Source organism: Polypterus senegalus, chromosome 1, assembly GCF_016835505.1.
Source record: "Polypterus senegalus isolate Bchr_013 chromosome 1, ASM1683550v1, whole genome shotgun sequence".
Classification (NCBI taxonomy): domain Eukaryota; kingdom Metazoa; phylum Chordata; class Cladistia; order Polypteriformes; family Polypteridae; genus Polypterus; species Polypterus senegalus.
Genome location: NC_053154.1, coordinates 199,728,952 through 199,745,251, shown reverse-complemented (window position 1 = coordinate 199,745,251; position 16,300 = coordinate 199,728,952). Strand labels below are relative to the sequence as shown.

Here is a 16,300-nt window from a genome sequence, read left to right as displayed (position 1 = left end):
TTTGCTCAGTATTTAGTAGAAGCACCCTTTTGAGCTAATACAGCCATGAGTCTTCTTGGGAAAGATGCAACAAGTTTTTCACACCTGGATTTGGGGATCCTCTGCCATTCCTCCTTGCAGATCCTCTCTTTTTAGGTCTCTCCAGAGATGCTCAATTGGGTTTAAGTCAGGGCTCTGGCTGGGCCATTCAAGAACATTCACAGAGATTGTAATAGATTTGATCTATTTTTTTTTTTTTTACCTTGTGTGCACTGCTTTATTACATTTATTTGTACTAAATTTATTGCTTTTTTTTTTTTAAGGTGTTCTTAATGTTATGTCTTAGTCTCTTTGTAAAATCACCTGACAAATCTAATTTCCCTCTTGGGACAATTGAATTGAATTATCTTAATGTAGTATTATTTTTTATTAATGTAAGGAAATTAATAAATAGATTTTTTTTAACATTTGTATGTTTTAATTAGACGCTTTTTGTTCAAAACCACGTATGTTGTTTGTAGAAGGGATAAATATACATCACCTCTTAAAAAATTATTATTTTGCATTGCAGCCCACAGTTAACATTACTGTTTGCTTCATGATCTTCATATTCAAAGTATAATCAACATTTTTATAAATTGTTTATATTACTGAATTGTCTGTTTGCTGTCTAGGATGCTTCACTTTGCTATGATGCAAGCCCAGAGGAGACACCCAGTGAAATCTTCAGTGATGTTCTCTTCCGAGTGGGACAGACGCACTCCGGCCAAACTACTTACACTCCACGGCTCATTGCATTTGATCTTAAAGGTTGGACTTAATGATTTTTGTTTGTGTTATATGAGAAAACTATTGATTACACCCTATTAATGATATTTCAGCTTTTGTTGGCAAAGGGCTTTTTAAATTCTGTAAGTGCTTGTACTTTTTTTTTGTATCTAAGAACTGGAAGGACATAGCAAACTAGATGCTTTTTGTATTTAGGTGAAAACATAAATTATTTTCATATAACATTTTCATCCTGTTTAATTCATTATTCTTTACAGTTTGGAGTTTACCATCGCTGTATTAGGTATAGTATAAGACAGACATGGGCAGGGTACCAGTCTATTGCAATGCCTACATAACCACTCGCAGCCAATTTACACTCCAATTCCCGTTGCTCTGTTACACATATCTTTGGGAATGTGTGAGAGAAACAGAGTCACAAGGATAATGAGGAAACTTCACACAAACAGTGACTGGTTGTGGCATTTAAGACCAAGAATCTATTATTCACATTCAAGATCTAGAATCCATAATGGAACAGTGTCAGCTATTGTTCTGGTCTGATTATTGTTTGGAAAAAAAAAATGATTTAAAAAAATTGTTACTTTGCACACTTAACTGCAATCACCCTTTATAAGGGATTTTTTGTAAGATGATTCACATTTTACCAATCATGTTACTAATTATGTTCAATGGCAGTTCATCACCTGACATCAAATAGCAAAATTCTGATTATCATTATACTACTCAAACAGTTGGTTACCCATCAGTGTTATTTTCTTTGGGTAATAGGAAACATTTAGTCAACTGAAATTGTTTTAGCTTTTTATAGATTACTTATGATACAGTTCCAATAGGAAAAAATGGTCTTATGGTCATATAGAAAGAAAGCTGTAATCTCCAAATGGCAATGTAAAAGCCTAGTCATGCAGAAAGGTTAACCATTATGTTAAAGATGGTGTCATTAGGAGACAGATTTTTTTATTTTTATTTTTAATAGCATCTATTCCAGTTTAGGCTTATGTCACCAGTTCATAGTATAGTGAAATTCATACTTGCATGTTTAACCAGTGTTCAACATGTTGCCACTCTCCAGTGCCATAATTGACATGTATTATTAGTCATATATGGACCTTACCTTTCAAATGGTATTCTTGCAAAAAAAAAAATAAAAGAAAATTCCTGAAATAGTCCTAACTGTTTATACATCATCAACTGCAAGAAAAATACTTCAGTTTACATCACCTTGTCCCATATTTTCTGAATGAATTTATCCATTTTCTGTAGTTATTTTTAGGGTCACATGGAGCAGGTATACATCTCAGCAGCAGTTGGTGCATGACAGGAGCAAATCCGAGATGAGCCATTTCATTTCAAAGCTAAAAGCAGTCCTCTTTAACAGTGCCCATTGTCACTCATTAATGCAGCTTAGTTAGGTGTGCATGTGCATTATGCAATTTTAGCGTTACCATACCGCAGCTCCATACTGGTTTTTCATATTGCCACAAAACTGTTAGAAAGTCATTGAAGGTCACAAAGATGCAATTCACAAGTAATGAAATATATTCTGACATAATCTATGATGCATTAAGGACTTTTGTACACTATTTCATTTTGTTTCACACTTAAGGACTAATTTGTACTAATAGCTGATTGGAACCAAGCATATACAATGCAATTTTATGGGATCACTAATGGTTGGAAGCATTTTGTACAATCTCACATGATTGCACAGTGAGACTGTACCTCTGCAATTTGATGCTACAAAGAATGATAGAATATTTCACTGTAGTTCAATTTTTACAATGGGCTAACTATGCTTTTTTTAGTTAATTAGCCTTAAAGGATGAGTTTTAATCTGTTCAATACTCTGTGTTGTTTACAGTGATTGTCCAAATAAAAAAAGTTTTAATGTGTTGTTTTCATGGAGAACAGAGTTAACAAAGTTCCTGATACAATGAGCTTCAACAGGGACTACCACTGCAGCAAAACAGTATCAAAATGTCCATGAAAAAGTCTCATGTTACCTGTGTTGTATAATCAACATATCAGGTATCCATTTGTATTCTTTCAATGTCCAAAACACAGGCATGTTTGCTAAAATATTGTTAAATAAACCATTTCTAAAAAAATACGTCTGTTTTGAGAGTGGAGGCATACTCACACAAGAGCAAGCTTTTTGAATTGAGAAATAATGAAAACAACTGACAATATCTTATTATTAAGGGCACAAGGACAAGTAGGTCCACCCTTTTTTCTTTATCCCAATACAAGTCTTAAGTATATGTAGTAGGATAATGCAGCATTCTTCAAGAAAAAAAGCTTTTAGTTATTTCAGGGATGAAGGAGGCTATGACATACTTCACATTAGGTGCTTTTCCACTGCAAGAACTTTTTTCAGGAAACATGGATTTTTAGAAACTCAGTATTTTTTGTATCATTCCCATTGCATGAACTCAGGCAATTTGTAGACTGTGGTACTTCTTTTAGTTACTACTCCAGCATATGTTCTTTTCATTCAATGAGGAACTAATGTGGGTGGGGGTCAGGCAATGAACTGTGCTGATTGGTTGACCAGAAACAATGGCTGCATCTTATAGATCTGTTAATAGTATGAACTTTGGAGAGTTATCAGTGAAGACAGAGCACCAGAACTCACACCTCATCATTCTTGCACTCATGCACTGCATTGAAGCAATAGTCTCTCCTGTGAAGTTTCGATCGCTTTCAAAGCAGTAAGGTGGTGGGAGACCCCAGTGAACTCTTGAACGAACCTTATTCTGTATCATTCTTCATAGCTGCCCCCTTGGTGCGCCACACCATACACTTCATTGAGTTGGGGGCATTTTGTGCAGGTACAGTATGTCCACCGTGAAGTCCAGTGCATATCAAAGCAATAAAGGGATGATTGGGGTTGTGCTCTTCTGAACATCCCAAACTTTGCACCTCTTTTTTGCATAACAACAACAACAACATTTATTTATATATTTATCATTTTATACATTTTCATACCAAAAGTATACAAAAAGTGCATAAAGTTAATAATTCATGTTGTGCAGTGTTGGGAATGCAACACACAAAATTTGTCAGGGACCACAAGTGACCCAGGGTCTACTTTGTACATGAATTCATTGGTTCCTTAAAGCAAAGTTCCTGTGATGGAAAGTGCTTATTGTATGTTCCAGACCTTCCCATAAAATTTTGATGATGTTTAGTTTTAATAAGTTGGAGGCCATGAAAGGCATTCCAATTCATTCTGGTGTTTGGGAAACCACTCTTGAATTTTAAGAATATGTTTGGGCGTATTATCCTGGAGTTCTGGACTTCATGAGAGAATATTGTTTGTACCGTAACAGTGTATCTAGTCCTGAAAAAGTATCCTTATATTTTTTGGATGTTATATGACTATGCAAAACAGTTATTGGACCTACTGACACAGTCCACATGATTATGGATCCTCAATCATGTTTAACAGCTTCCAATAGACAATGTAGTTTGTAGACGTCCTTGGGTTTCCAAAAAAGCATGCAGATACTTTTAAGTGTTTTGGATGTTTTTTTCCTCCTTATTTCAACACTTTTTATAAAGCAACATTATTTACTCTTAATGTATTGTATGCGCTTATTAGCTTTTTTTTTTAAATAAATGGGAAAGGCTGCATTTATGCTACCATTCTGATATGTCATTTTAGGAGTAAACAATGAATTTTCAAGTGTTTACTTCCTGTAAATTTGTACTATTACTAATTTTCATATGGAAAGAGTGTTCTTGAAGCTACAGGGCAGATCGCATGCTGCAGGATGATATTCACTTTAAAAACTTTCATACTTGTCTAGAAACACATGCTAATATTTTTAACTACAGTACTGAAAATAATTGTACAAATGTATGTGTATGTTTATGTCTGTATGTGTGTGTATATATATATATATATATATATATATATATATATATATATATATATATATTGTGAACCCGGCCCGGACACAGACAGGCGGACATCTTGTCAAAACACCACCACACGTTTATTTACACTATATTTACAATTCTGGTCACAAAGACCCTCAGTTCAAAGGTCACTCAGACCCCAGTCACGTACACAAACACCCCAAACACAGTCCTGGCCTCACAATGCCTTGTCTTCGGGCCGCCTCCACACCTCCTCTGTGCTTCGTCCTTACTCCTCCCGACTCCAGCCTCAAATGAATGGAGACGGCCCCTTTTATATGGTACACGGATGAGCACCAGGTGTTTCCGGCGTTCCTCCTCTGGCCACGCCCCAGTGTGGCGGAAGTGCCGGCTGTCCTCCGGCTGCTCTCCGGGCCGTCATAAATCTTCCCCAGCACTTCCTGGTGTGGCGGAAGTGCTGGGGTAACAGGTCCCCAAGGCATTGGGGCGCCTCCTGGCGGTGTCCACGGGCCCCTACAGGGTGGAGCTTCCATGCCCTGTACCCGTGGTCTCCAAAGCAACCCGGAAGGCAACCCCCACGTGATCCAGGGTGGGTGCAGACCCACATCTGGTCCTTCCCATCGTCCCGGCCGGGTCATGGCCCCTGGCATCCCTGACACTATATATAAAATTTTATTTAAATGCTCTGAAGTTTAATATAAGTAGGAGCATATACTGTAAGTTAAAATGAATCGGGGTCTTGAAACAACTTGCTTCAAATTTCTGAGCTGTGAAAACTACATTTGTAATCAAGGGTTTTTTTTTTAAATAATATCAGGGAGTCTGAATACTCTGAGACAGGAAGGCTGCCTCTATGAGACCTCATCTGAGAGCAACTCATTGGCATGGTGAGTAACTTTATATTATTATCTCATTTAGGAATGAAATTGATTATGACATTTTTAAAATATCTAATTAATTTGCTTTGCATTTGAAGCAATATACAGTATACATTTCTTAAACTTCAACAGTCCTGTTTAGTATTAACAGGTTGAAACGAAATGCAAAACAACTAAACTAATTTTTACACTTTTAAGTCCAACAGCCCATGAAAGCATATCTCTTCATCCCTATTATGTTCCAATACTTGTTTTTAACATACACTTTGGCATTTTTGCATGAAAGGTTTTAAACATTTATAAGTACAGTACACATCTACCTTTATTCTTTTGACAAATAATATAAAAATAACACTAGTTCATTGAAATAAGACTGCAATTCTTTTCATGATCTATATATCCAGACAGTAACTATGAAGAAAAACAAAGTAACAAGCCTTTATTTTAACGTAAGGAACCCCAGATGCCTTATCTTGCATCCCTTTGTTCCTCAAAATAGTACAAAGAATGTAAAATATCCTACCATTATGATTTTCACTTTCCACTTCTCTCCCTTCTTTTACTTTAGAGAGCGCTAAAAGGATGCGTTCTGCACAATCTGTTAACTTTTACTCATGTATACAAATCTTTAGGAGTAGCTTTTTTTCTCACAGCTCTGTGGTATGATTGAAGATTATGTCTTCAGAGAAGTAAATTACTTGAGAAAATGCTTTCTTTTTTTGATTTTTTTTTTTAAGTAAAAATTTACCTGCAGTTGCCTGGGTTTTGTGCTATGTGGTGTGTGTTGTATGTCTGTAAAATATATTTTCTTGTCTTCTATGAATTCTATTACTGATTGAGGAAGCCACATTAAACTTTGAATGAAACCCAGTATTTTTAATGTAGACATTTTGTACACTATGCATATTTTCTATTCAGTCTGTTGGCCAGCAAGGATGTCTATTGCCTGTTCTCCTTTTTAGCCAATTTTGTGCAAGTTTATAGAGCAGAATTTATTTCAATGACTATTAGGTCATTATTAGGATATATAAGTTTGAGGGTTTACGTGTATCTCTGTATATGTAGTAGTTCAAATAGTACTGAGTGTATATTTAAACTGGACACTCTTGTGCTGTATTAATTTCTGTTTCTAAAATACAAACAACTTTCTTTATTCTGTATGTCATCATCCTTTACATTTTATGGCTCTGAGGCAGTGCTCTGTGATTTGGTGGTTGTTACCAGTGGCCTAAGAAAGTTTACAAATACAAACAGTGGTATTAAGAACTGAAACATATTTTGAGCCTATTTAATGGAGAAATGGATGTTAGTAAGAGGAACAACAGAGAGTGGAGGATTGAACATTTGCACTAAGCCGATTATAAAATCAGTACGTATCGCCTTATATCCAGTCATGCACTAAGGTTTAAATCCAATGACATGAGCAAAACATCTTTTGTATGTGTCAAAAGCAAGGCTGTTGTAGAAATGAAAATTGGATTTCCTTCTGTATTGTGCAGCAGTCTCCTGTCTTTGAAGGCTAAATGGAATTGTTACTTACTTGTAATTACCAATAGGGATCTTTAATTTCTGTAAACCTGGGGGTCTGTGTTGAATTTTAAAAGCTGAGTAATTGCTGCCTTGTAAACAAAGGAGAGAGTTTGAACTCCTAAATAGCAGAATAAAGAGTTTTGTGATAATGAGTCAGCTAAGTTACCCCGGTAAACTTTTGATAGCAGGTAATCCAGTTTTTTTAAGTTGGGGATGGGGGGACTTACAGTAAGTAATTGCAGTTTATTAGATCTTGTCACCCAGCAGTTATTGTATCATTATTAGTTAAACATGGAAAGTCAAGCTGTGAGAAAGTACTTTTTTCAGCCTTGTCATAGCATGGCAAAAATAAATTAGTCTAAAATTCTACAGTTTCTTCTTCTTCTTTCAGCTTCTCCCATTTAAGGGTTGACACAGTGAATCATCCGTCTCTATCTATCCCTGTCTTTTATGTCATTTTCTGCCACTCCGACTACCTTCATATCCTCCCTCACCACATCCATAAACCTTTTCTTTGGCCTTCCTCTTTTTCTCTTGCCTGGCAGTTCTATCCTCAACATTCTTTTCTTGATGTACCACTCATCTCTGCTCTGCACGTAGCCAAACCATCTAAATTTAGCCCCTCTCACTTGGTCTCCAGACTCTCATTCCTGTTTTGTTCCTCTAATATACTCATTTCTAATCCGGTCTACCCTTGTCACTTTGAGCGAAAATCGTAGCATCAGTGCCAACATCTCCAAACTATATGACATAGCTGGTTGCTGTACCATTTTATAGACCTTCCTTTTCATTCTTTCAGTTACTCTTCTATTACAAATCACTCATGTCACTCTTCTCCACGCAGTCCACCCTGCCTGTACTCTCCATGGCTTTGGATTGTTGAACCCAAGTATTTAAGTTTGTCTACCTTCACCACCTCTGCTCCTTGCAATCACACCCTTCCACCACCTTCCCTCTCATTTACACAAATGTACTCTGTCTTACTGATACTGATTCTCATTCCCCTTCTCTCCAGTGCATACCTCCACCTTTCCAGGTTCACTTCAATCTGCTGTCTACTCTCAATACAGATCACAGTCTCATTAGCAAACATCATAGTCCACAGAGACACCTACCTGACCTTGTATGTGAACCTTACAATCACCATTGCAAACAGGAAAGGGCTCAGAGCTGATCCTTGATGTAATCCCACTCTCACCATGAAGCAGGCTGTCATTCTAACTGCACACCTCACTGCAGTCACAATGTCCCCATACATATCCTGTATGATCCTTCTGACTTGCTCATTCAGTACCATTACTCCTCTGTTGGCACCCTGTCATACGCTTTGTCCACAAACACGGAATGCAATTCACATTCTCTGTACTTCTCCATCGACACTTGTAAAGTAAACATTGCATCTATATTACTCTTTCCTGCTAAAAACCATATTGCTGCTCACAGATTGCTACCTCTTCTCTTTCCCATGTCTTCATTGTGTGGCTGATCAATTTTGTACCCCTGTAATTACTGCAGCTATGCACATCTCTCTTATTCTTGAAAATCTGTTGTGGACGTGGCCCGGACACAGACATGTTGTAAAGTCACCACCACACGTTTATTTACAACTATTTACAAAAGTCAGTGCACACAAACCCCCCAAAGTCCTGGCCACACAACACCTTTCTTCAGGCCACCTACACACTCTCCTCTGCTTGCTTTGTCCTTCTTCCTCCCAACTCCAGCCTTGAATGAAGGGAGGCGGCCCCTTTTATTAGCACCCGGATGTGCTCCAGGTGGATTCCGGCAAAGAAGTGCCGGCTGTACTCCCGGAAGCTCTCCGGGTGTCCCTGCTGCTCTTCCCCCCAGCACTTCCTGGTGTGGTGGAAGTGCTGAGGTTCTGGGTTCCCAAGGCATTGGGGCGCCCCCTGGCGGTGACCACGGGCCCCTACAGGGTTGGGCTTCCAAGCCCTCTACCTGTGGCAACCAAAGCAACCAGGGTGGCGGCCCCCACGTGATCCAGGGTGGGCGTAGACCCTCTTCCGGTCCTTCAGGGCATCCCGGCCGGGTCGTCGCCCCTGGCATCCCTGACACTGTACTAATCTACTTCTTCTCCACTCCTCAGGCATCTTCACGCTTTTTAAGATTTTGCTAGAGGGTGCTCCTGCTGCCCAAACCTGGCACAGACAAATGCAGGACACAAGTTCAAGACCCATGTGTTTATTTTTTTCCTTTTCCCCCATGGGAAACACCTTCCCCCGTTTCCCAACTTTACAGCACAGTTCACAGCAAATACACAGTTCATTCTTTTCTTTCTTTCTTTCTTTCTTTCTTTCTTTCTTTCTTTCTTTCTTTCTTTCTTTCTTTCTTTCTTTCTTTCTCTCAATCCGTCTCCCCTCTTCTCGGCAAGCTTTGTCCACCTCCTCCCGACTCTCGCTTTCCAAGTTGTGGTGGCTGGCTCCTTTTATAGGGCACCTAGAAGTGCTCCAGGTGTTCCCTGACCACCTTCTGGCAGCACTACCGGGTGTGGTGGAAGTGCCACAACCAAGGGCTCAGCAGTCGTCCAGACGCCCACTGTTGCTGTCCACAGGCCCCAGCAGGGTTGAGCTTCCATGCTTCAAACCCATGACCCCACTGGAAGCCTGGGGCTGCCCTCTAGTGTTCCGGGGAGATAATGTCCTGGATAAGTTCTCTCCCCTGGTCCTTCCAGTATGGAGGCAACCCGGCCAGGCAAGGACCACAGCCGTACACCACACTAGTTAGAAACTCTATTGCTATCTCACCTAAACATCTCCATGCCTCCACTGGTATATTGTCCTGCTTTTCCAGTTTTCATCCTCTTCACAACTTCCTTCACTTTAGCCTTGCTGATCCTTTGTGATTTACTATCTCCACTTCATCCAACCTACACACTCTCTCATTTCCTATATTCATAAGTCTTTCAAAGTACTCCTTCCACCTTTTCAACATACTTTCCCCACTTGTTAACAAGTTTCCATCTGTGCTTTTCTATCACCCTGACCTGCAGCACATCCTTCCCTGCTCAGGCCCCTCTGTTTAGCTAATTGGCACAAGTGCTTTTCTCCTACATTTGTGTCCCACTTCTAATATAGCTCAGCATATGCCTTTTCCTTAGCCTTCACCACCTCTCTATTCACCTTTTGGTGCATCTCCTTGTACACCTGTCTACTTTCATCATCTCTCTGGCTATCCCAATTCATTTTCTCTAACCTTTATGCTTTCCTGTACTTCCTCATTCCACCATCATGTCTTTTTGTCTTCCTTCCTCTGTCCAGATGTCACACCAAGCACATTCCTAACTCTCTCCCTTACGACTTCAGCTGTAGTGTTCCAGTTATCTATCATGTCTTCAGCACCACCCAGCATCTGTCTCACTTTCTCTCTGAATTTCTCACAATATCCTTGACTCCATTCTTACTCTCTTCGTCTTTTTTACCTTGAAATTCATCCTTCATACCACCAATTGATGCTGTCTGGCTACACTATCCAATGTCTCACCCATACAGTCTCTAATCTCTTTCACATTGCATCTCTTACATAGGACATACAGTAGACCCCCGCGAAGACGCTGTTCAGGGTTCTCGGCCTCAGTCGTTTGCGGATTTTTCCTTAGAACCTAACTAATAATTGTTAGTGGAAACCACAAATATCCTCTGCAATTTTTTATGGCTTTTTTCGTGGCAATACTACACCGTAGAGAGAACAGGAAGCAACCGCAGAGGAAAACGCGGCTTGGGATGGTGAAAGTAGCCAGTCCGAGAGCGTACTCTACTAGAATTTGAAACTATAACTCCCAGCAGCCCCTGCAGTGGCTCCGATTGGTCTTCTGCTAAGGGTGCAGGGGCTCTTGGGGTCAAAGGACGTCAGCGCGGCTTTTAAAAAGGGGGCCGGTAACCAAAAAAAAGTTTTTTTAATTTATGTTTCAAGTTCCTGTCTCTCTGCCTGCCTTCTGTTGGGTTACCTGTACTTATTCGTTTTGCCCTGGATCGTTTCGTGGTTGGGGTCTGGATTGTCTGCCATCTGCCTGTGTACATGAGGACTGTAGTGGATTTATTGCTATCCTGTGAAAAAAGGAGCGCTCCTGAACCCGTCCACCCGTCTTCACCATTTCAGAAACTACTGGTAGGACTATCTTTACATTTCCATTAAACTTGCGGAACTCTGGACTATCTATCTTCATTATTACATTTCATCCGTTGCCATTTTTCATGGACTTTACTGTATGTGTATTGTTGGTGCTTTATTGTGTTTAATGTATATTCACTGTAAGGGGAACAGGGGTGGTATCGTTTTCATTTGTTTTCATTACATTCTTTATTTTCTGTTTGATTACCGGTTTGCTTTGTTTTTGTCTCTGTTTGTGAGTGTGTGCGGGTCGAGTCAAGGCTGGGTGCGTCCCTGGAATCTCCACCATAAAAATAAATAAATCACCGTCTTCTCGACAATATGAATCTTAGCAGCACTTGACCGCTACAGCGTTATTCATTTCTCCTTGCTGCTGATTGACTGCTACCTTGTGACGCATCTCTAGCTGAGTGTTCTTGTGTTTTCTGTTTTGTTCTTCTTAATCCTTAAACTGCCGCAACCAACTATAGTCGTTTCCCAGTGCCATTTGCCAGCACATAGGAGCCGAGTATATTCGGCGACATACATTCATTGAACTCCGCAACCGGCTATCGTCAGTTCCAAGCGCAGTTTACCAGCATGCCGGAACTGATCAGTCAATGCCGTACATTCATTGAGCAGCCAGCTCATGACCATTGCCGGCTCCCGCAGCACTGCAGCCTCACTGTCTCTGGGATTGAACCGCTGCACTAGACTAGCCTGTCAGCATCAGCATTTACCTCTGTGTGCTTGCGTGCAGCCAGTTCAAGTGCAGTTGGCTCGGTGATTTACTGAATTTCATCAATAGCGTCTGTTGCATCTTGTACATATTGTTCCAGTAGTTTTTTCAAATAGTTTTTACAATTCATTGGCAATGTGTAAAATGATCAGTGTTGCAGTAATTGTGATGCTCTTTGCATGAAAAAAAATGTGTTCCATTAAAATTTCACTTTTTCTTTGTGAATTGTGATGTTTACTTAAAGTGCAGCAAAAAAGTATTTGGCATCCAGGGATGCATTAATCCCCAAATATGTGGCAGTTTAAGGGTTAAAGCCCCAAGATGCTGTTGATACGCCCTGCACCTTCTAATGCTTCTGGCAATGAAAACGCGCTTGCATGAATTGCAGTACATATACAGTAGCGGTAACATCGGTATTTTACATTCTAGCACTGCGGGTGACATATCAGTACAGTACTGTACAGTATACGGGTTTACCTTTAAATTCTTTTTTTTTAGGTAATGTATTAAGCTGAGGTTGAAATGAAATTAAAGTGTTTTGGGGGCATATTTAAACTATAAAAATAGGTATTTTTTTTAACCACATCCATAATTTGCGGTTTTTCATAATTCTCAGGTGCTCTAGGAACGTAACCCCCACGAATTTCAAAGGTGTACTGTAGTCCACCTGTGTGCACCTTCCTCCACTCTTATACATCGCCCTTTGTTCCTTCTTCTTCTTAAAATATGTATTCACCACCACCATGTCCATCCTTTTTGTAAAGTTAACCGCCATCTGCCCTTTAATGTTTCTCTCCTTAATATCATACTAACCCATAACCTCTTCATCACCACTGTTCCCTTTGCCAATGTGCCCATTCAGATCCACTCTGATCACCACTCTTTCTTTTTGGGATATACTCTCCGCCATTTCGTCTAACTCGCTCCAAAAATCTTCTTTCACCCCCATCTCACATCCAACTTGTGGAGCATATGCACTAATAACATTTAACATTACCCATCTGATTTCCAACTTTATTCTCATTACTCTCTCAGACATTCTCTTAACCTCCAAAACACTCCCAATATACTCTTCCTTTACAGTTACTCCTACCCCATTTTTCTTCCTGTCCACACCACCACACCACCGCCGATGCTTCTGGCCTTTGTCTCTTTCCACTTAGTCTCCTGTACACACAGTACATCTACCTTTCTCAGCTGTATCATATCAGGCAGCTGTGTGTCTTTACCAATCATTGTGCCAGCATTCAAAGTTCTGACTCTGAACTCCACACTCTTTCACTTCTTCCTCTCCCATGCCAGTATAAATAAATACATAAATTGGTTGGTTGGTTGCAAAACATCTGAAAACAAAAAACAGCTTAATAAAAAGGAAGGAGGCCTCCTTTTAATACAAACAAAGTGTGGACAGCCACACTGCTGGCAGATGAAGGCCTCAACTTTCTCTGCTTAACAGGAATCCCTTGCTGTTGTGCCCACTCCTCTGCCTCCTGTCTGTTGCGGTTCTGCCAGGCAGTCGTGCATGACACAGAAGGGAGGGTGGGTGGTAATGGTGGTGGTGATGGCGGTGGATGAGGCAGAGGTATGACAGTGCCTGCTTGTGGGGGGAGAAGCCTGGGTGGCAAAGTCCTGCGCAAGCTATCCTGTTGGGGGGGAGGGAGGGAAACTTGTGAGATAATCCATGGCTGTACTCCAACTCCCCAGTCACTCCTCGGAAAAGACTTACCGGCTCATGGCACACCCTGTCAATGGCCTGGTCTTGAGTGGAGGTCCCTTGGTCAGCCAGCCTGGCAGGGTGTGACTGGAATGTCTCCAGATGACAAAGACATCATGGTGGGTCGGGAGGTCGACGGGGCAAAGACCAAACAGGGTATGGTTCAGAGGCTCCTCCTCTACTTCCTTCTCCGGGAAACTTTCATAAACACTTTTCTTCATTGTCAGGAGTGGCTTTGGTCCCATCCGGCAAAGGAGAGACACTCCATGAACAAGGTGTAGAGTTGGTGGTTTTCTATAGTATTGCATCCAGCCGTACCACAAGCTGATTCCACTCGGGAACTTGTCCACCTCCTTGGATTTTCCCCTCAAGGAACATCAGTCACGGTCCACATACGGGACTTGAGATGGGGGCATGCCGGCATCCCTGTAACCCTGCATCAACCCTGTAGCCATGGGGAGCAGGCCCACTTCTGGTGGTGAGTGTGCGGATTAGGATCTGGCCATGCTCATTCGCTATTGTGATGAACCAGGTTGATGTGTTGGTGTCAGTACTGGCAAGTTTCTTAGTCACCTGAGGGAGAGAAGGGCCTTGGTTTCCTCCAGCCACGAGGCCACCTCTCTGGCATAGGCAGACAGCAACCACTTTGCGCCCAGCACTGGGGTCATCAGTGGGGGTGGAGTGGGCTCTGTGGGTGGTGGAATGAACTGTGCCAAGAATTTGGTGCATGTTCACAGGTACTGTGTGGACTATTATGTTCAGGACCTGTTGTGCTCTTCAAGCAGATATCTGTGCCACTTAGTGGCCCTGCCGCCCAGTGTGCGCTTGCTCATCTGCCCAATAAGCTAGTTGTCGCAGGACATCCTGTGTTAGGAAAAAAAAGAGAGAGGGAGGCCTCAGGTTGGCCGTAGCGTGTGGTGATACCCCAGATAGCAGAGACTCACATGCCACCTGCCTTATCTGTATGTTTGGATGGCAGGAAACTGATCCTGGTGGGCAGAGTTAACCTATTCCAAGACATCCTGCGACCAGCCCTCCACCTTCTTATTGCAATTCTGGCACTCGAGGTACTCTGTGACCATGAAGTACCATCCATCCCTGTCCAGAACACTCCAGACAATCCTGTAGAGGCTGGCTCCCATCAACCTGTGGCTGCATGCCTGGCAGGTAAGCTTGTAGGCCCAGAGAAGCAACTCTGCATACTAATTACTGTTATTATCATCATCATCCTGCAAATCAATCTGCACAGAAGAAAAAACCTATTACACCTTATTTCTTTACTAATGTCCAAAAAACAAGACCACTCTATTATTACCATCATCAATCTAAACAATCTCTATTAAATAAATCAACTCTCTTAAATTTTAATTTTTAAATTGTTTTTATTCATTCTTTTTATTATTTGCATCTTTTTTATTCATATCCATTCTTTATTTTTATTTTTATTGTTTTTATTATGTTTTTTATTCTTATTCCCACCGCCATCCTTTACAGAATTTACATGAAATAATGAAAGGTAATGCTGCATCATCTTATCTTCACCATCCAATTCTCCAGGGTACAATTCTGTATTCTTCTTCTTCTATTTCTTCACACCAGAAAAAAATGTTGTGAAATAAAACTTTTGTTTTTACTAAAATAATATGTTCCATTGTACTATTCTGTACATTTCTTAGTTCATTAAATTATGATTGTTATTGAGTCAGGACCATTCATTCATTTTCATCTTATAAACATTGCAAACAGCTTATGGCACGGGGAGGTGCGTGAAACTCTGAGCAAATGAAACAACCACCAATCAAACCTTGCAAGAACTGAGAAAAAAATGAAACCACAGCCATTTGGAAAAACGCCTTTGCACAGCAGCCAATCACAGCCCAGTGGAAAATGATACAAGTTGAAACAAATTGCACGCAAACACTGGGACTCCTCAAGCAGACAATGATATTGTAACATAGTTCCGTTATAGGATAGTAGTTTACCAATGAGCATAATATTAGGTAGCAAAGACAATGATATTGTAACATAGTTCCATTATAGAATAGTAGTTTATCAATGAGCATATTTTCAGGTAGCCTGTCTAGATGGCAGCTAAAATGAGAGTATGACTCTTTGGACTATAATTATTATTATTTTGGGCACGTTTTATCTACTTTGTAATGTATTTTATGGTCAGTGATGTGGCAATGCTTTCTGAAGGCAAACTCTGATAGTCTCACTTGTGCATGTGTGCATGTATAGTGAGCATATGGTGACTTGACATTCTTAGCTAAAATGTACTCTCTTTTCCTTGAAATATGGTAGAAATTGGCTCTTTAGACACTTTTAAGTTTACAAAATTACATTTTTCCTACCAGCAAATGTCTCCTTGTGTTTTAGGGAGGGAGCAGTGATGACACACATGGAAGAACCAGCACAAAAGAACGAGTTTCTTCAAGACCTGGAACTGCTGGATGTAAGTATTACCTTTAATCCAGAATATTTAATGCTTGTTCAGGAACTGATGATTTATCTTCTTCTCACTTCTTTGGTTTTGTTTTTCTATACCTTTTTTCATTTGCACTTGATGTCATTGAGTGATTTTTTTTTATCTGTCAAGGAAACAGATCCCAGAAATGATCATCAGTAGCTAAACTAAAGAAAGAACTGTTAGTGGTTAACCACTGGAAATGTGGGTTT

At 40.4% G+C, this 16,300-nt stretch overlaps 1 protein-coding gene across 1 annotated transcript in view; it reads left to right on the top strand.

Moving 5' to 3' along the window:
- msto1 (misato mitochondrial distribution and morphology regulator 1) overlaps nt 1-16,300 on the top strand; it is an 86,047-nt gene that overhangs the window by 12,663 nt on the left and 57,084 nt on the right. The window contains exons 2-4 of the mRNA XM_039766871.1: nt 654-789; nt 5,474-5,543; nt 16,001-16,076. Of these exons, the coding sequence (XP_039622805.1) occupies nt 654-789; nt 5,474-5,543; nt 16,001-16,076 (282 nt within the window). The remainder of the gene's footprint in view (nt 1-653; nt 790-5,473; nt 5,544-16,000; nt 16,077-16,300) is intronic.